General features: G+C 39.1%; 1 protein-coding gene across 1 annotated transcript; it reads left to right on the top strand.

Moving 5' to 3' along the window:
• The first annotated feature begins 10034 nt into the window (after nt 1-10034).
• Nucleotides 10035-16949, top strand: LOC144526537 (phospholipid hydroperoxide glutathione peroxidase-like). The gene is made up of 7 exons (XM_078264075.1): nt 10035-10143; nt 11446-11540; nt 12082-12226; nt 12329-12480; nt 15578-15602; nt 15721-15780; nt 16383-16949. Exons 1-7 carry the CDS (start codon nt 10051-10053, stop codon nt 16413-16415), a joined length of 603 nt encoding a protein of 200 aa, XP_078120201.1. The 5' UTR covers nt 10035-10050; the 3' UTR covers nt 16416-16949.
• The last annotated feature ends 144 nt before the right edge of the window (nt 16950-17093 follow it).

Genomic DNA, 17093 nt, shown 5'->3' with positions numbered 1-17093 from the left:
GGTTAGGATAGCCGACTGGTCAGGGGATAGGACCTGAACAAATCGGGTTCCGTTACTGTTAGAATAATCACATTATCAAATAATAGACAGGACCATTGAAGTTATATTAAAGTTCATTTTTACTTGTGAACATAATAAGGAGCCAGTTACAGTACTCACAGCATGAGTACAGAAATGACCAACGTAAGCCTCAAACAGTAGCTTATTTATGTGTGAAATACAATCATAATACAGAGTTGATGTCGTCAGTTGTTATCTTGTCAGAGTCGATGACGTCTCCCTTATCTAGTCAGGGAGCGCCTGTTCTTTCCTCAGCATCACACCGTGCTCAGACAAGGACACGCAATGGCTCCATGTTATCTTGTTAACGTGCAATCATTAATATGGCATTCTGAACAATATCCACGCAACAGTTTAATTTAACAAAGAGAGAAAGGAGTGATCAGTATAATATTATTCTATGCAAACAGTTTAATAATAAGAGGAAAAGTATGTAAATCATAATTTTCCTAACAGTTACCTTGCGTAACCATGGACGCCTGGCCAATAGTAACATGTGAAAGCTATTGAAGGGCGGGTCTTGCCTCGAAGTTGCGTTGGTTCCATAATAACGCGGCGGTGCCTGTACCCGGCTCACAGTCACCTATTGGCGGCTAAAAAACTGCCGCTGGTAGCCGGCGTCCCGGAGCTCTGTAGCGGCTAAATACAACCAGCAACTGACGCTCGGATTTTACCATTCTAGGGCATTAGCGCTTTACTTAGTTTAAAATTTTATTTTAGGTATATAATGGTCTATTGGTGAAGTAGATGATCACTTTGAGTGGGGGATACATTTTGTCCCAACTGGGGATAAAAACATAATTGAGTCGAGGCATGGATATGTTGACCAGAAAAGGGGAAATCCCACGCATCCACCCCGGAAAATCGCACCCTGGTTATGAGAATCAAACGCAGCTCATTTGGCTTGTTCCATAACAGTGCAGTTAATGCCTGCTTGACATTTAGTCGAAACCCTCAACAGGATCACAGAGACATTTTTACACTCAGCTGATGCAGAACCTTTTTTAGAACACTTTGATAAAATCTTTAAACACATAATACATTTGACATTTTACTGTCCTGCCAAATGGCTCTTTTACTTTGCATAACAGCGGAAAAGGGAAGTGACTATGGACCAGCGATGCTGTACTTCAGTCCTGGACTCCGACTTGAGTCCGACTCCAGTCGCTATTTTCTACTTGTGACTCGACTAGGACTAGCTCACTGATGACTTGGACTCGAGGACTTATGAAATTGGACGTGAGCGTTCATGAAATAGGACTCTGACTACTTTTATGTGTAATAGGCAGTGATGGAGTACTCGAGTTCTGGACTCAGACTTGAGTCGCTATTCTCTGGACTCATGACTCGGACTTGAACTCAGGTAATGGTGAGTGACTCGACTGGGACTTTTTTTAAACTTTTTTTTATTTTATATTTACCTCGAACAATCAACAGTATGTTGTAAAAACAAAAAAAGGAGAAGTTCGAGAAGGATCGGGCGGAAGCACAATGCTTATAAAATCCTGCCCCGTATTACGAAACCAAAAAGATATGTGTATATACAAAATTTTAGGTACAACATACACAACATACAACAATACACTTATGCCGTTTTTCCACTACATGGTACCTGCTTGACTCACCTCGACTCTACTCGCTTTTTTTGGTTTTCCATTATGAAAAAAAGCTAACAGGTACTTTTTTTTAGTATCACCTCTATCGAGGTTCCAGGCGAGCTGAGGCGATACCAAAAAGGTGACGTGAAAGCCTGCAGACTACTGATTGGTCGGAGAGAATGGTCACTAATCACTGCGTCATCATTACTAGTGACAGACGGGGTTGTCCTGAACAAACCCGCTGTTTTTAAATAGTTTAGCCAGCGGTGTGTTTTTTTTTGCTGCCTCCAGCTTCTTTTGAAACAAAATTTGTCTTCTGGCTGTGGCAACAGCCGCAGGCCGAGTATCAAAAACAACACACCTCCGACGTTCTGTGTGTGTGTGTGTGTGTGTGTGTGTGTGTGTGTGTGTGTGTGTCGCGTTAGGTCACAGCAGTTTCCTGCAGCGTTGTTATGACGACCAGCTACGCTTGCCTCACGCATGAGGCGGTACTAAATCTGCAATGGAAAATGGAGGACGGGGCGCTGCGGCCGAGTCGAGTCGAGCCGAGCCGAGCCGAGCCAAGCCAAGCAGAGCTGGTACTAGCAGTGGGTAAGCACCATAACATTACCATTTACATATGTTTAGGATTCTTCCTTTCTATATTCTTCTTTGGTGACTTGGAGTTGGACTCTGACTTGGATTCGGACTTGGACTTGGACTCGGACTCGAACGCTGGGGACTCGAGACTTGACTCGGACTTGACAGTCGGTGACCCGCCTACAACACTGCTACGGACATTGTGAAATGTTATGTGTTTAACCATGGCCTTCAGATCTACCATCCCCGCTCAGGTATGAGCAGAGCGCCTCCAGAAGTACTCCAGCCGCGTGACGTGCTCCTTGTCATGGACATTTTAAACACCCAAGATTTCTGTCACAACATAACCCATGATAAAAAATCATGTGGTCTTAAATGAATGCAAATGAACTGAGGATTAAAAAAACAAGTCATTATTGCTTTGAGTTTTTGCAAATACATGTCAGCTTGTCACATTTGGTAATTGGAGTTTTTGTTTTCTCCTATTCTACCTTATTTATCCACACACACATTTAAACCCTTGTCCAAATCTATACCTCCTCATAGCCTAACTGATTTGTTGTTGTTTTCACTTAGTGTTTTCATGGGATTCAAAGGAATAGTTTGACATTTTGGAATATAAGCGTATTCTCTTTCTTGCTGACAGATAAGAGGGTCGATACCACTCTCATGTCTGCGAGCTAACCATGGAGCGACAGAGCCAGCAGGTGATTAGCCTAGCTTAGCATAAAGCGTGGGAACAGCTAACCTGGCTCTTTTAAAAGTTCAATAATATGCCTACCAACAGATCTTTAGCTCCAGCTCCACAGTTACCATACAGACACGAGAATGGTATTGATCTTCTCTCTCAGTGAGAAAGCAATAAGTCATGTTGTCCTTTAGAGGACCATACCACTGATTTTAGCATCTCAAGTATAATAATATCACAAACACCAAGTTTGCATTAACCTTCAAAGTTAGATTATCGACGTGAGAAAACACATGGCAGGATTTTTAAATCAATAAGCACGAAAAGCTGCATTACATAACACAGTGACAATGGAACTTTGAAACATATTAATGCAGACTTGATGTTCGCTGTGATGGACCAATGACACCATGTCAGAGTCGGCTGTGCTCAGGATTAAGCAGTGGTGGAAGAAGTATTCAGATCCTTTACTTAAGTAAAAGTACCACACTGTAAAAATACTCCGTTACAAGCAAAAGTCCAGCATTGAAAATGTTAACTGAATTTTCAATTCATTCAGCAACTAAAGAACTGGAAATGATCGAAATAGTTCTGTCAATTAACTAAGTGTTTAATCGGCTAATCATTTCGGCTGGACTTGTAGGAATGTGTATTGTTGGGTAGTTTAATTAATTAACTACATTACATTACATTTTGTGTGCAAAAATCTTAATTTGTAAAGTAACTAGTAACTAAAGCTGTCAGATGGAGTAAAAAGTACAATATTTCTCCCTGAAATGTAGCGGAGAAGTAGAAAGTGGGAGGAAAAGAAAAGACTGCATATATCTATATTATTCTTACTACTATTATAATGTCACTGCTACTACATTGCACATATCTGTACATGTTGTTCATACACTGTTCATATTACATAGCCATATTTATTCTGCTCTTATAACACTGCAACATATTTCTTGTCCTGCCTATGCACCACCTGTCTATACTTGAATATCATATTGCACTTTTCTGATTTTTTGCACATCTGGTTGGACGCAAACTGCATTTCGTTGTCTTTGTACTTGTACTCTGCACAATAACAATAAAGTTGAATCTAATCTAAAGTACAAGTACCTCTAATTTGTAGTTAACTACAGTACTTGAGTAGATGTACTTAGTTACATTCCACCACTGGGATTACGTTATGCTGGACAACAAAATGCCATCTCAGTCAAGTCTTTAATACTTTGAACCACATTTTCTCATTATTATTATTTTTGCCTCTTATCTAAGAGTAAGTCCCTGCAGATGTCAACACCAGCTCCTTCTCAGGATCTTGGTAAAGCGTTAATGACCTGTGCCTGCTTTTTTCCACACGTAGCACTTTCAGTTACAGCAGCTACAGTTCAGTTCTTGTTTCATCAGAACACAAAATCTTGTGGAAGAGTTTATTTTTTATTTTTTGTATTGTGTTTGTGCCAACCGCAGGCATGCTGTTTCTGAATGTAGCAGACATTTATAAAGTTCTGCTCTAAGTTTTGTTCTTCCACAAATATCTGACATCACAACCAAGTGAATCTGTGAATATACTTGAAGTTTTTGAACTTGATAAAGGAGGTCTGGTCTGTCTTTAGTATCTGACCACTTCAGTCCAATAATAATAATTACCAGAGGAAAGGTCCTGGCTGTTTCATGTTTTTTTTGGTGCATTTTCTACCCTGTAAGTTCAGTGTGAAAGTAGATGGTAAATGTGTTGCATCCACCAACTTCTGTGGCTAAAGTAAACAAGGATTGCCAGATCAATGAAGTGGGCACCAGTCATTTACACTGCCCTCTGTTTGTATCCCGCATTTGATATTTCTTCCCATGATACAAAAACATTAAACGTCATACAATAAATAGATTCAATCTGGATTCTCATTTCTGCAAGATTTCTAAAGTCTGGGTTACATTTGTAGTGTGATAGACGCACATCGTCGCAATGTGGAAACCATGAATCTGCAAAAAAACAACAACATCAACATGAACTTTTTTGGAGTTGAGAAAAACAGCCCTGTTTTCAGCCTAATGGCGCTTTTCAGATGATCCAATGGGTTTTAAATGGATTACTCATCTTAGGAAGTAGGAAAAATCATACCAACTCATAAAGGAATACCTAATCCATTGGCTTATCTGAAAAGTATCACCAAAGTGACGATGTGTAACTGCACATTTAAAGATTTGTTGTGTAAGAGAGTGCATTTTCACTACACTGATTATATCAAGTAAGGGTTTGGGAAACAACATCTTTGGAAATGTAATGTTTGAGAAGTTTAGGAACATAATACTTGGAAGATAGGTTGAGATTTCTACACAAATAATATACATAATATTTTATTTATTTAAGACTCAAATGGGTACAAGTAGCAGGCAATGGCAGCTAAAGGTATTACATTTATCTTGGGGATGGATTTGAGAGATATGGGTATGGGATGTATTGAGCTGCCAATTGCCTGTCAGCATAACACTGACGCTTTGAACACATGGCGCGCCTGCCTGGTCTTACTTGTGTTACTCAAGAAAGATGGAGAGATGAGGAGGCTGAGCTGGACTATTGAGATGCAGTCATGTGAAACAGACTGCAGAATCTGTTGCCTTGCCAACCAAGCCCCTCAGAGTGTGAGGGTTAAATGTAAAAGAATCTATGCCAATGCAAATATAGGTTGCCATCTGTTTTTATGACACTCCTTTTGTTTCTTTTTTTTGAAAACATGCAAGAATGTGGTATAGGTGTTCAGATCAGCGGGGCTGTTTGCCATGATCCTGATTTAATTATGATATGAGAGCAACGTGCATACCTGGATAAAAATTACAAGACCATCCATACGCCCCCAAAGGTGTTGGGATACAATAGCAGGCATAATTAGGCTCCTCATATAGCACATATTTTATTGCCATCACTGCTGGTTAAAATATAACATTTGCAATATGTGTTCATATGTATTCATTTTGTCAATATAATAATGTTAGCTTGCACTCGTTCAAAGTCACAAACCTGAACATTTAATGTTAAATGGATTTTGAGTTGATTTCTCTGATCAGCAATTCAGCAAAATGTTTATGTCACAAAACATAGTTGTCCTGGAAAAAAAGGAGTCTCAATCTGTCCCTGGATTATAGAGCAGACTTCTGAGAAATTGATCAAAAGTTCTGTGGTCAACTTAGTTTCTGTCTCTGACTATTAATCTCCGTCGGAGATATGGCGAAGGCAAGTAAACAGCAAAGCTGTTGCTTAGGAACAGTGAAAAATAACCCTAACTTTTCTTGAAGCATCTGATCTTATCTCTCATGGTGTGTGTGTGTGTGTGTGTGTGTGTGTGTGTGTGTGTGTGCGTGCGTGCGCGTGCGTGTGTGTGTGTGTGTGTGTAGGGCGGTGGGGGTGGTCGGGGGAGTCAGGTTTAGCAGAGGTTGTTTCTAGGCAACGTTTTAATATGAAACTGTTTCCTTTCCTGTGTTTTCCATCTGTTCCTATTCATTATAACCCGCTATTTTACAAATATGATTTCCCATCATTTAGACTGGGTTAACTGACTCTGGTGTATGTCCCAGAATAACTCTATGATGAAAGACAGCGACAATACATCTGCCATTTGGAACAGGTCCAAACACTCATTACAGCATGATAAATGTGCAGCTATTTTTCAGTAATATAGATCAGAGGTAACCCAGACTTACAGACTTTGATGTCAATCATACACTATACCAGCTGTGTGTGGCCAGAACAAATGCACACTGCGTCTTGTCTTCTCATTTCTGTCTTAAACTTGTGCTAATGCTTACAGTATGTGTGTAATAATTATTTTGTTTTAACAAGTCCTGATTTTGCTTTTCCTTACACATGCCTGCAGCGTTCATGAAGGGTTTGCATATTTGACCTGTAAATGCTGTTGGCTTGCTGCCCAGTTCTGCCTTAGATGGGGAAAAAAAGTGTATTTAATTACAACCAGTGAGCTGTGGTAAAATAAACAGACAAGCAAATAAATAATGTTCAGTACAGCTGTTAGGATGACATGCTGTTTCATGCAGCAGTGTGAAATGTCATGCTGTGACTTTATTATCCTTATCATTTGAATTGAAGCGAGTCTGTGCACGTGTGCATTTATGTGTGTGTGCAACAGGTGCACATACATTTTAACATTATTTTAGGGTATTTGTTCAGCCTCACATTATGCATTTAACATAAGTGGTGTCCGTTTCATGGTGTATAATTAATAAGCAAAAAGTGGCACTTTGACAGTACATACAGAGCAGCTACTAATTACAGCGTCTTCCTTCTACTCCACACACACACACACACACACACACACACACACACACACACACACACACACACACACACACACAGAACCCCTTTCATTTAAATTTTAATTGGCTATATGGGCTTTCAACTGGAAACTTGTGGTAGTTTCAATTAAAAGCCTCTTCCTCACATGACCTCAACATCACCCAAGCACACTTTACTGTGCATGCCAGCATGCATGTGTGCGTGTTAGAGGACAGAGAACCCACTGCCTCCACTAACAGCGAGTTCACATGCAGCTTCTGGTTAATTCTCGTTGACCCTGGTGATCCAGACAGGGCAGTGCAGTACAGTACAGCATATCAATTTTGTCCAATCACGTTTCCTACAACGTAAACCTCAGCGATGATGGGGTCTGACGACATGTTACACTGTACTGAACAAAAGTAAATCCTAAGTCCTATTACCATGTCATCACACTGAGAGTAATAGATAGTGTTCCCTAACAGACTGTGTATTCTTACAGTAATATGTTGTTTTTTTTTATGTTCAAATACTTCGATATATTCATCTTCAAAGTATGTAATGCCACCGTCCTTTCTGATGCTTTTTGGGTATCTATGATATTTTGTACCTTGTCTACATCCTGAAATAAATAATAATATTAATATCTTATTCATATTTTTAGCTTTTCAGTTCCCATTTTCTGTACCGATTTCTGATATTTACCCTCTCTTGAAACTCAAACTTATAGCCAACAGAATGCACCAACTTATAACCTGTTGGTTTACACCTTTAAGTGATTCCTTTGTGTGTTAGGTCACACTCCAGTATCCAGTTTCAGTAGGGAATACATCCAATTAAAGAAGCAAAATGCTGTTTCATACGGACTTTAATTGAGGACCACTGGAGTCTATTTCAAAGCAACATCCCAGAACAAGGGCATGAGAATGAATTAGTCCTTGGCCTAATTTATGTGCAGTAATTTGCATGCAGTAAAAAGATCCTGTGGTTTTGATGGATTTGAATAAATGTGTGTATAACAAAAAAAAAAAAAAACACATCCAAATCATCAGACTGGTTTAACTTTGCATGTCCCTCCTACAGGCAAACGTCTGTTCTATCCTCTCTTCAAAACAAAACTCAACTCTCTACACCACACATCTTTCTAAACTCTCAATCTCGTCCTTCTTTCTCAACATAACTTTCATGTTGCATCCAAAGATATGAATGTTATGAACTCTGTACGGCAATCTTTCCTACAGTTAGATAGTGCCCTCTGTTGGAAGAGGAATAGAACTACAGTTTTGATAACATTTCAAGCTGATCATGAACAACCCACTTTGTTACTGTTCAATATGTATTCATGTATGCTAAGTAACTGGGAAAAGGCAATACACTACAGTACCATTATATTTGTTATCACTTTGAAACATCAGTACTGTATTTTTAATTCTTTGGACAAAAATATAGACAAAAACCTGAATACAAAAAAGAAAAATCAATCATCATTCTTGCATGTATACCTGCTGAGTAAGTCTGTAGTGATATCCAGTGGTCAAGAAGATGTTGACTTCCTATTAGGTGAAATAAGAAATATTATTTTAATGTGTTTATGTACAGTATAGCCTACATAAATGTACTGACCCACAAGGGTGAACTTGGTCACTGCAGCAACAAACGTTAGAATACTGTTACTACTCCCCTACTGCCCCACACTCTCCCTCTCTAGGCTCCGCAGCTCAGGTTTTGGTTTGTTTGACTTCAATGAATACATTTTACATTATTATCCTATGCAAATAGTTATGTATATTTAAAAATGAAATGACTGCTTTTCACTTTCAGAACCTTCTTGTCTTCCTTCCTCAGTGTTGCCAGAGAGGAGGGAAGAAATTACATCATTAGCCTTCCACTAAACATGAGTGTCTGCTGTATATACCTGCTCTCTGTTGCTGTATGTTCTAAGACAGCAGAGTCTTTCCCATTGCACAAACATGTTTAGGCAAGTAGTCAAATGCCATATTCCCCAAGTCATCCTGTCACACGGTTGCTCCCCAGTGAGTGGGTGAGCACACAAACATCATACTCAGGCTGCTATAAGAAGGAAGAAAGTCTGTCTGTCTGTCCTCTCATTGTCCTAAAAACCCTCGTCACACTACCTGCTCAACACCAAACAGCAGACATTAGTTAGTAACTTAGTGGAGCAGCTAAAGAGCCTCATGTATGTAAATTCAGGGTTAATGATGACACACGTGCCAATGTGCAACTTCCTTGCCTTTAGTTGTCTTGACTTGTGTGCTTGACCTTACACCCATTTATCTGAATAATCACATTAACTCTTACTGTATTAGTAGCCATGTGACATGTCTATCATGTATTCTATCTTCTGTAGTCTATCTTTTTTGTTTTTTTAATTTAGTGCATTTTCTTTTATTATCCATGCTATTCATGTGGATTTGTTATTTTATTATCCTGTTTGTGATGTATGTGTATGTTGTGTGTGATGTCTTTAAGCTACTGGGACCTTGAATTTCCCCTTGGGGATCAATAAAGGATCTCTATCCATCCATCCATCCATCCATCCATCCATCCATCCATCCATCCATCCATCCATCCATCCATCCATCCATCCATCTATTTTCACAACTAGTTTCTGCTGCTCCCAAGACATTACAAAACACCAACACATTACAAAAGCTTAATTTCCAAAGCTAAAACAAAAATACTCTATAACTACTATGTATGTGGAAATCGAAAATGCTAATAAAATTAAAATAAACCGGAAAGGCAAAGCGGCTGGTGTTAACAGTTAGCGGTAGTGCGCAGTGGGCGGTGCTGCTGTCCCTCAGTGGGCGGTGTTAACAAATCATATGGCAGCAGTCGTCAGTGTATCTGCCATGCGGCTCTGGAGAGCGACAGTGTTGTTAGGTTTGTTAGGGAGCAGAGGAGTACAGAGAAGTATGGTGAGTGTGTAGCGCACGATAATATATGTCTGTCTGTTTTTGTGTACTGTGGTCAAAACATTTGTGTGACCGCTGCTGCCTGTATGCTGAACTAAATGTAGGTCAGATTTAGATTTTCTATTTTTAAATGCGGTGTGACGGAGTAATGGGTCCGATGTTGACGCAGCCACTAGCTAGCGCTAACGCTAACTTCGTGTAAAAGCACGAGGCGTAACGTTAATGTTAGCGTTTGGATGTCAGTAAAGCTTAACGCAAATACAACTCCAATTTATCGGTATTTTTCTTTTATGGAAAGCGCGACCGTTGTTGTTAGCTAGCAAGTTAGCTGGCTGTGCTGTAGCGTTAACGTTAGCTCTGATGTGACGCGGATATACAGTTAAAGTTGCTAGCTAATAATCCGTGGTAATAGTCTTCAAGCCAGGTGATGTAAATCGACGTCAGATCAAAGCTCTATTGTGTTCTCCTTTATTTCCTCGTTTTTATGCAATGCAGTAAAACAGGAATATACCAACGATTTACCATAATCGGATCTTTCTGTTACTGTGCTGTCTTTCCTGATAACGTTACTCATGTAAAGTCCAGTGGTGGAAAATGTATCCTTTACCTACATAAAAGTGCGAGTACCAGACTGTAAAAATACTCTGTTACAAGTAAAAGTCCTGCATTGAAAATGTTACGTTAAGTATCATCAGGGAAATGTACTTTAATTAAAAGTAACAGTACTAGAGGAGGAGTAGCTGAGTAAAAAGTTATATATTTTTCTCTGAAATGTAGTGGTGTAGAAAGTGGTATGAAAAGAAAAGACTCAAGTAAAGTACAAGTACCTCTAATTTGTGTATTTAAGTACAGCACTTGGGTAGATGTACTTAGTTACATTCCACCACTGGGATTGAGTTCTGTTGGACAACAAAATGCCATCTCAGTCAAGTCTTTAACACTTTGAACCACATTTTCTCATGTGTATTTTTATTTTTATTTGGCCTCTTATCTAAGAGTCCCAGTCCTACAGTACTTCAGTAAATGTACTTAGTTGAATTCCATCACAGGTAAAGTGAGGGGACATTAATGATGAAACAAATGGGCCATAGTTCAATTTCCTTTCGTCAAGTTGTCTTGGCATGTGTGCTTTACCCTTACTCCATTCATCTGATTAGTCTTGCTTATTCCACAGGCCTGAGTTTACCTTTGCCCTTTGGTTTGCTTTTATGGACTTAAGCCCTGACAAACCTCTGCCTCCAGCTGTCTTCATCAATCACACACTATAACTCACATACACCATTTCAATTCTTCACCTCTATGCAGTGTGCTCAGGTTGGAGACTGGCAGAGTGCCAAGTCAATCTACGAATTCTCTGCCAAGGATATTGACGGCAATGATGTGTCTCTTGAGAAATACAGGTAAAATATATAATTTAATATTAATGATAAATAGTTGTATGTATATATATTACCACTGCACTGCCTTGAACTATATTTATATTTAAATCTTAAATCTCAGACTATACTGATATTGCACCATTCCTTCCCTCTCTTCAATTGTTATTGTATATTTTTTGTAAATTTCAAAATTCTATTGTATTGTTATACTGCATACCTAACAGTATTTTATTATTATTTTTTTTAAATATTTCTTACTGTCCTTTCTGTTTTTTATTCTTTTATATGTTAAGTGAGTGTTGTACTTGAGAGCAAAGATTAGCCGGAGTCAAATTTCTTGTTTGTCTACGCAAACCTGGCCAATAAAGCTGATTCTGATTCTGATAACACATCATGTATCCGTATGGTCTAATAAATGAATGACTTTCATAGAGTTTGAAAGAACAGCAGTAGAGTAGAACATTTCTTCCAGTTGTCATGTTTACACTTCACAAATGAGCAGTAGTTTGCAGAATTGTTTCCTCATTTCAACCTCTTGTCTGTTCTGTTTTCCCCCTGCCAGAGGTTATGTGTGCATCATTGTAAATGTGGCCTCTAAATGAGGAAAGACCAAGGTAAACTACACTCAGCTAGCTGGAATGCACGCCTCCTACGCTGAGCAAGGTTTACGCATCATGGGCTTCCCATGCAACCAGTTTGGAGGACAGGTAAAAAGAATAAACTGATGACAACACAGATTTAGGTTTATAACTTATATTTCCGATTTTCTAACTTCATTTTTTTTTTTTTTTTTTAAATGTGTGATCCAGGAGCCAGGGACTGATGCAGAGATAAAAGAGTTTGCCAAAGGTTACAATGCTGAGTTTGACCTCTTCAGTAAGATTGATGTGAATGGAGACAACGCTCACCCTCTGTGGAAGTGGATGAAGGTACAGCCCAAAGGCAAGGGAACCCTGGGAAAGTGAGTCATTTTCCTATTTTTCTGTTTACTTAAAGTGCTCATATTATGCTTTTTGGCTTTTCCCCTTTCCTTTGTGTTATATATCTTCCTTAAGTCCACCCCAAAGGGACTTACCATCTCCAACAGAAAACACTGTTCACAAACTGCTCCAAACAGCTCTATTGTAGTCCAGCCTTTACTTCCGTGACGAACGTGCATCACTTTGTAACACACGTTATAATGCTCGCCTAGCTGCTAGCGTGGCACGCCCTCATACTCTGCAACTGACAATCTAGCAGTACTTACTGCACATGTGCGACTCCCAACAAAGATGGAACAGAAGTGAGATGTCTCACTCTGTAGCTAAAACAGAGAGCTCAACACACAGGGTGAAAAGAGGAGCTGCAGCAATGTGCAGTGCAACAAAAATATGGTGTTTTCTGAAAATTAAACCGCATAAACCTATTCTGGTACAACCTCTAAATACAATTATGAACCTGAAAATGAGCATAATATGAGCACTTTAAGAAAAGTCTCTTACAGAAAATGAGTAACCGCTTTTAGTGGAACATGAATGTATCACTGAGATTAGAATAACTACCCTGTGCACTATATCACGAATAAGTTTTGTTTTCAGTACATTAATAATTAGCATTATGTGTTAGCTTACATTTCTTAGTTGCCAATGCCAGTTTAGTGTGTGAGGACTTTTAACAGTTTTGTAATGCTGATAGTCATTATATCTCCCATATCATTAATTAATTAGGTGATTAAAATGTAATCATAACTGGTGGCCAAAACTAGCAAGAATAGGACCCATGTTGGTTAAAAATAAATGTAAAAAAAAAGTCCATTGCGAGCAATAGCAGCCACATGTAAGCCTTAAATGTTAGAAATGGATGGTGATACAAATCATGTTTTGATATATTGTATAATATGTATAATTTCTTTATAACAAAGTGTTAACTTTTTCCCTTTTACCCCAGAAGGAAACACTGTGTCATACACATCCTGTTCAGTTTCCATTACTTTCTTCCTCTTTTTTTCTCTCATTCGCTTTGGGTGGGGTTGTAAAATGTTTCAATTTAAGAGATTATGCTATCATGGTCCAATTATTATTATTATTATTATTATTATTATTATTATTATTACAACACCAACAACTGTGAGCTGAGGCATGTACTATGAAGCAAGATTTGGCGTTAACGAGGTAACTTCAGGTTCAACCCAGGGTTTTGTGTATCACGACGGTGGATCACCTGTTACCAGGTTAAATCGCCATGGTAACTTATGCTGAACACCTAACCTGCTCTGGAGCAGGTTAAGTTGGAGATCAGAGATCAACCGGTGTAAAAGCACCGCCTACCGACCAATCAATACTCGATGGATAACGGCATCACAGTTCTTAGACGATCAGAGAGAGAGAGAGAACTCCGTTAACATTCCCTGATGGGTATTTTTTTATGAAAGATATAGATTTTCAGTGGAGGGAATTACGTATAGGCTGTTTATCAGCTTCTTGAGCCGTGTGTTGCACACATCAGTTTATTTGCTCTCATGATCGCTTACCACTGCCTGGGTTGCAACTGAAATAATAGGCTAAAGCAACAACGTTTATGGAAAGCACAAGTGTAATTATATTCAGATCTTGGTCCTGACTGATGACTATATTGATAAGCGCATGGACAGTATGTAAATGGACCAACAGATCCCGTTGCTCTGGACGGAGACCAGTGAAAGATATTAGAAGCACTTTTCCGGTGATGGCTGAGCGTTACTGCGCAGCCTCCAACTGAGAGAGACGACGTAAATGTGCCGTGAGCAACCTGTCTGAAAGTTGTAAGTCTTCTGGTAGCTGTGCCAAGAGAAATCTCAATCATTCCCAATCTTGCAGAGACGGAGAGCGTAGGTATATGTAAGGAGATAACACGGACACAGGCTAATTATTGCTAACTAAAATGCTAGTTAACATTAGTAATTAAACTTAAACAGCTAATGTAAGTTGAAACTGCCTGTGAGCTTCTCCTGTACTATACGGTAATTCCTCTACTATGCGACAGTAAGTCGCGTGGTTATGACACAATCGTTAGCCTATTTTTACAAAGACGTCTGCTACGGAGCCGTAACGTGAGGTACAAGGTAATGGAGCCTTTTATACATTGTCGTGTTTCTTTAGAAACAAACAATGGACAAAAAAAAAAGTCTTTAAACGCTTCAGATGTAAAGTTAATCGCTGTCAAAATGAATGGCAGTCAATGGAATGCTAACGTCGGGTGATCGTTTGGTAGCATCAAAATGGCGCCATAGGAGGGTCGAGCTCTGAAGCGAAGCTTACCCCCTTGGATAAGCGTTGTGATTTACGCATTTACAGCGTTCCTTCCTGGGTTAGGAAGCAGCGACTGTATTGCGTTTTGCCTGTAAAACGGTGTCTGTGTTCTTCATATTTATGTAGAATTATAGTTTGCTCTTCTTATATAAAATATGCGGCTCTGGTAGATGTTTGCGATTGATCGTGCTGTGCAAACACCGCCCCTTTTATGTGAACGTGCGCGTCTCTAGATTGGGAAACCCTGGGTTGATTGAACTAGTTGTTAACCACCGTCGTGACACAGGTTATGCGGGACCGCGGTAGGGTTAGCGAAGCCGGGTAACTGAAAGAAATCCAGGGCATGTTGATCCTGCTTCGTAGTATAGGCCTCTAGTATTGCATTTACACTAGCAGCTCTGTGAATTTAAATCAATTTAGTACTTACAGTACATGCTGCTATACCAGTATCATTTGTGTTGTAAAGAAAGTACTCTTAATAACCTACCTGTGAATAACCAGCATTTGTCGTGGGGTTGGTGGCACAAAAATCAGCACACTCGTAGAGCGTGAAACAGTGCATTTCACCATAAATACTCATAAATTATGAGTGTCGTATACTGAGCATACAAATGGATCGTTGCAAATCATGTTGCAGGAGTGGCTTTCATAGTTACTCTATGAATTAAATAATTGTCCCCCTGTAAACTGGTCACTGTATTGATCCGTTGTAACCAATTTAAAATGAGGCTGCGCTCCATGACTGAAGGATGAAACAGGATGTGTTGATATATTTTTATTTTTTCTCCACAGTAACATCAAATGGAACTTCACAAAGGTAACTTGCTAATAGATTTGGCACTTTCCCCCTTTTTAAGAAGCATATTCAGTAAAATGTTGCCTCAACCAAAGGAAAAATACATGTGCTGATTTGTTGATGTCTTATTCCTCGACAGTTTCTGATAAATAGAGAAGGAGCAGTGGTGAAGAGATACGGGCCAACAGATGATCCCAGCGTAAGTGACGCTCGCTGTGCTTCTAATATTTCTGTGCATGCTGTGACTGTGGCAACTTTCATATGATTTTGGTGCATACAATAGCTTTCTGCTATTTGGATTTAGTTAAACCGTTTTAAATATCAACCTATGCTGATGCTAATACTACGCCGAGAACTTTGATCCTTTTTAGGCACCGACCGAATTGCCTCTTTAGTATCGAGTATGAAATATGCCTTGTCATTCAATACCAAAGTTCAATACCTAGAAGTAAATCTTATCAGCTTCAGCGAGCCAAGACGCATGCAGCGTGATTGTATCAAGATCTAATAATGCTGCTGATTGGCTGGCTGTCAAACGTTACATGTCATAGAGGAATGCAGGAAAAAGTGTGTGTGTGACTACAGTAAATTGCCAGTATCGAACTTTTCAACGATACCCAGCTCTAATGATTGATATGGAAAGAAAGGAGACTGTATAAAAAGAATGGATTAAAAGGGTAGTGGAACTGGTAATTAATGAGCCATAGTTCAGATGTTTCTTCTTTATCCATATGCTATTCAGCTTTCTGGAGAACAGTCCATCTCTGTCATAGTAAGATTTCTACTTATTTCTCTTTGCAGGTGGTGGAGAAGGACCTGCCTACGTACCTGTAATACTACTGTCTCCCATGTGTTTGTTTGACTCCTGACCTCTCCCATGGACTTCAGGGTATTGGTGTGTGTGTGTGTCTGGACCAGTGACGGCCTGTCTGTAAACCCAACATTGGGGAAGGCAGGCCTGATGACCCCCTAGTGCAACTAACCCACAGAACACACCCATGCCAGACCCTTAGGACCACATGAGAGGACATTCATTAGTTATGCAAACTAGAGACCCTTCACATCTTACTTCAAACGCAGCCATTCCTTTTTCCAATGCAAATACCATCTAGTTCTTTCTGAATGTTAAGTGACAAGTTTGTTCACCTGTCAATGTTTCATTTATGGACATAGAATGCCATATATTTCACAGATTTCTGACAAGCTACTGATAACTATTATTATTATTTGCACTTAACTTGCCGAAGGACCCATTATTGTATCTGTAACTCATGACTTACCATGTGATGAAATTGGAAAATAAATGCTGTCCAGGACATTAATTTGTCAACTTTCATGCACTTATTAAAATAATTAATTTAAGCTATAGTAATGCTCACCTTCTGGCTTTGTGAATTGTTACTATATTGATAATTTAATTTTTATATATATATATATATAATTTTTTTTTTTAATTCAAATTGCCTCTTTGTTTAGATATTTTAAAGCTAGTGGAAGGTTTTACATTGCAAA

This window comes from Sander vitreus, chromosome 12 (assembly GCF_031162955.1).
Source record: "Sander vitreus isolate 19-12246 chromosome 12, sanVit1, whole genome shotgun sequence".
Lineage (NCBI taxonomy): Eukaryota > Metazoa > Chordata > Actinopteri > Perciformes > Percidae > Sander > Sander vitreus.
This window is presented reverse-complemented; position numbering and strand designations above follow the sequence as displayed.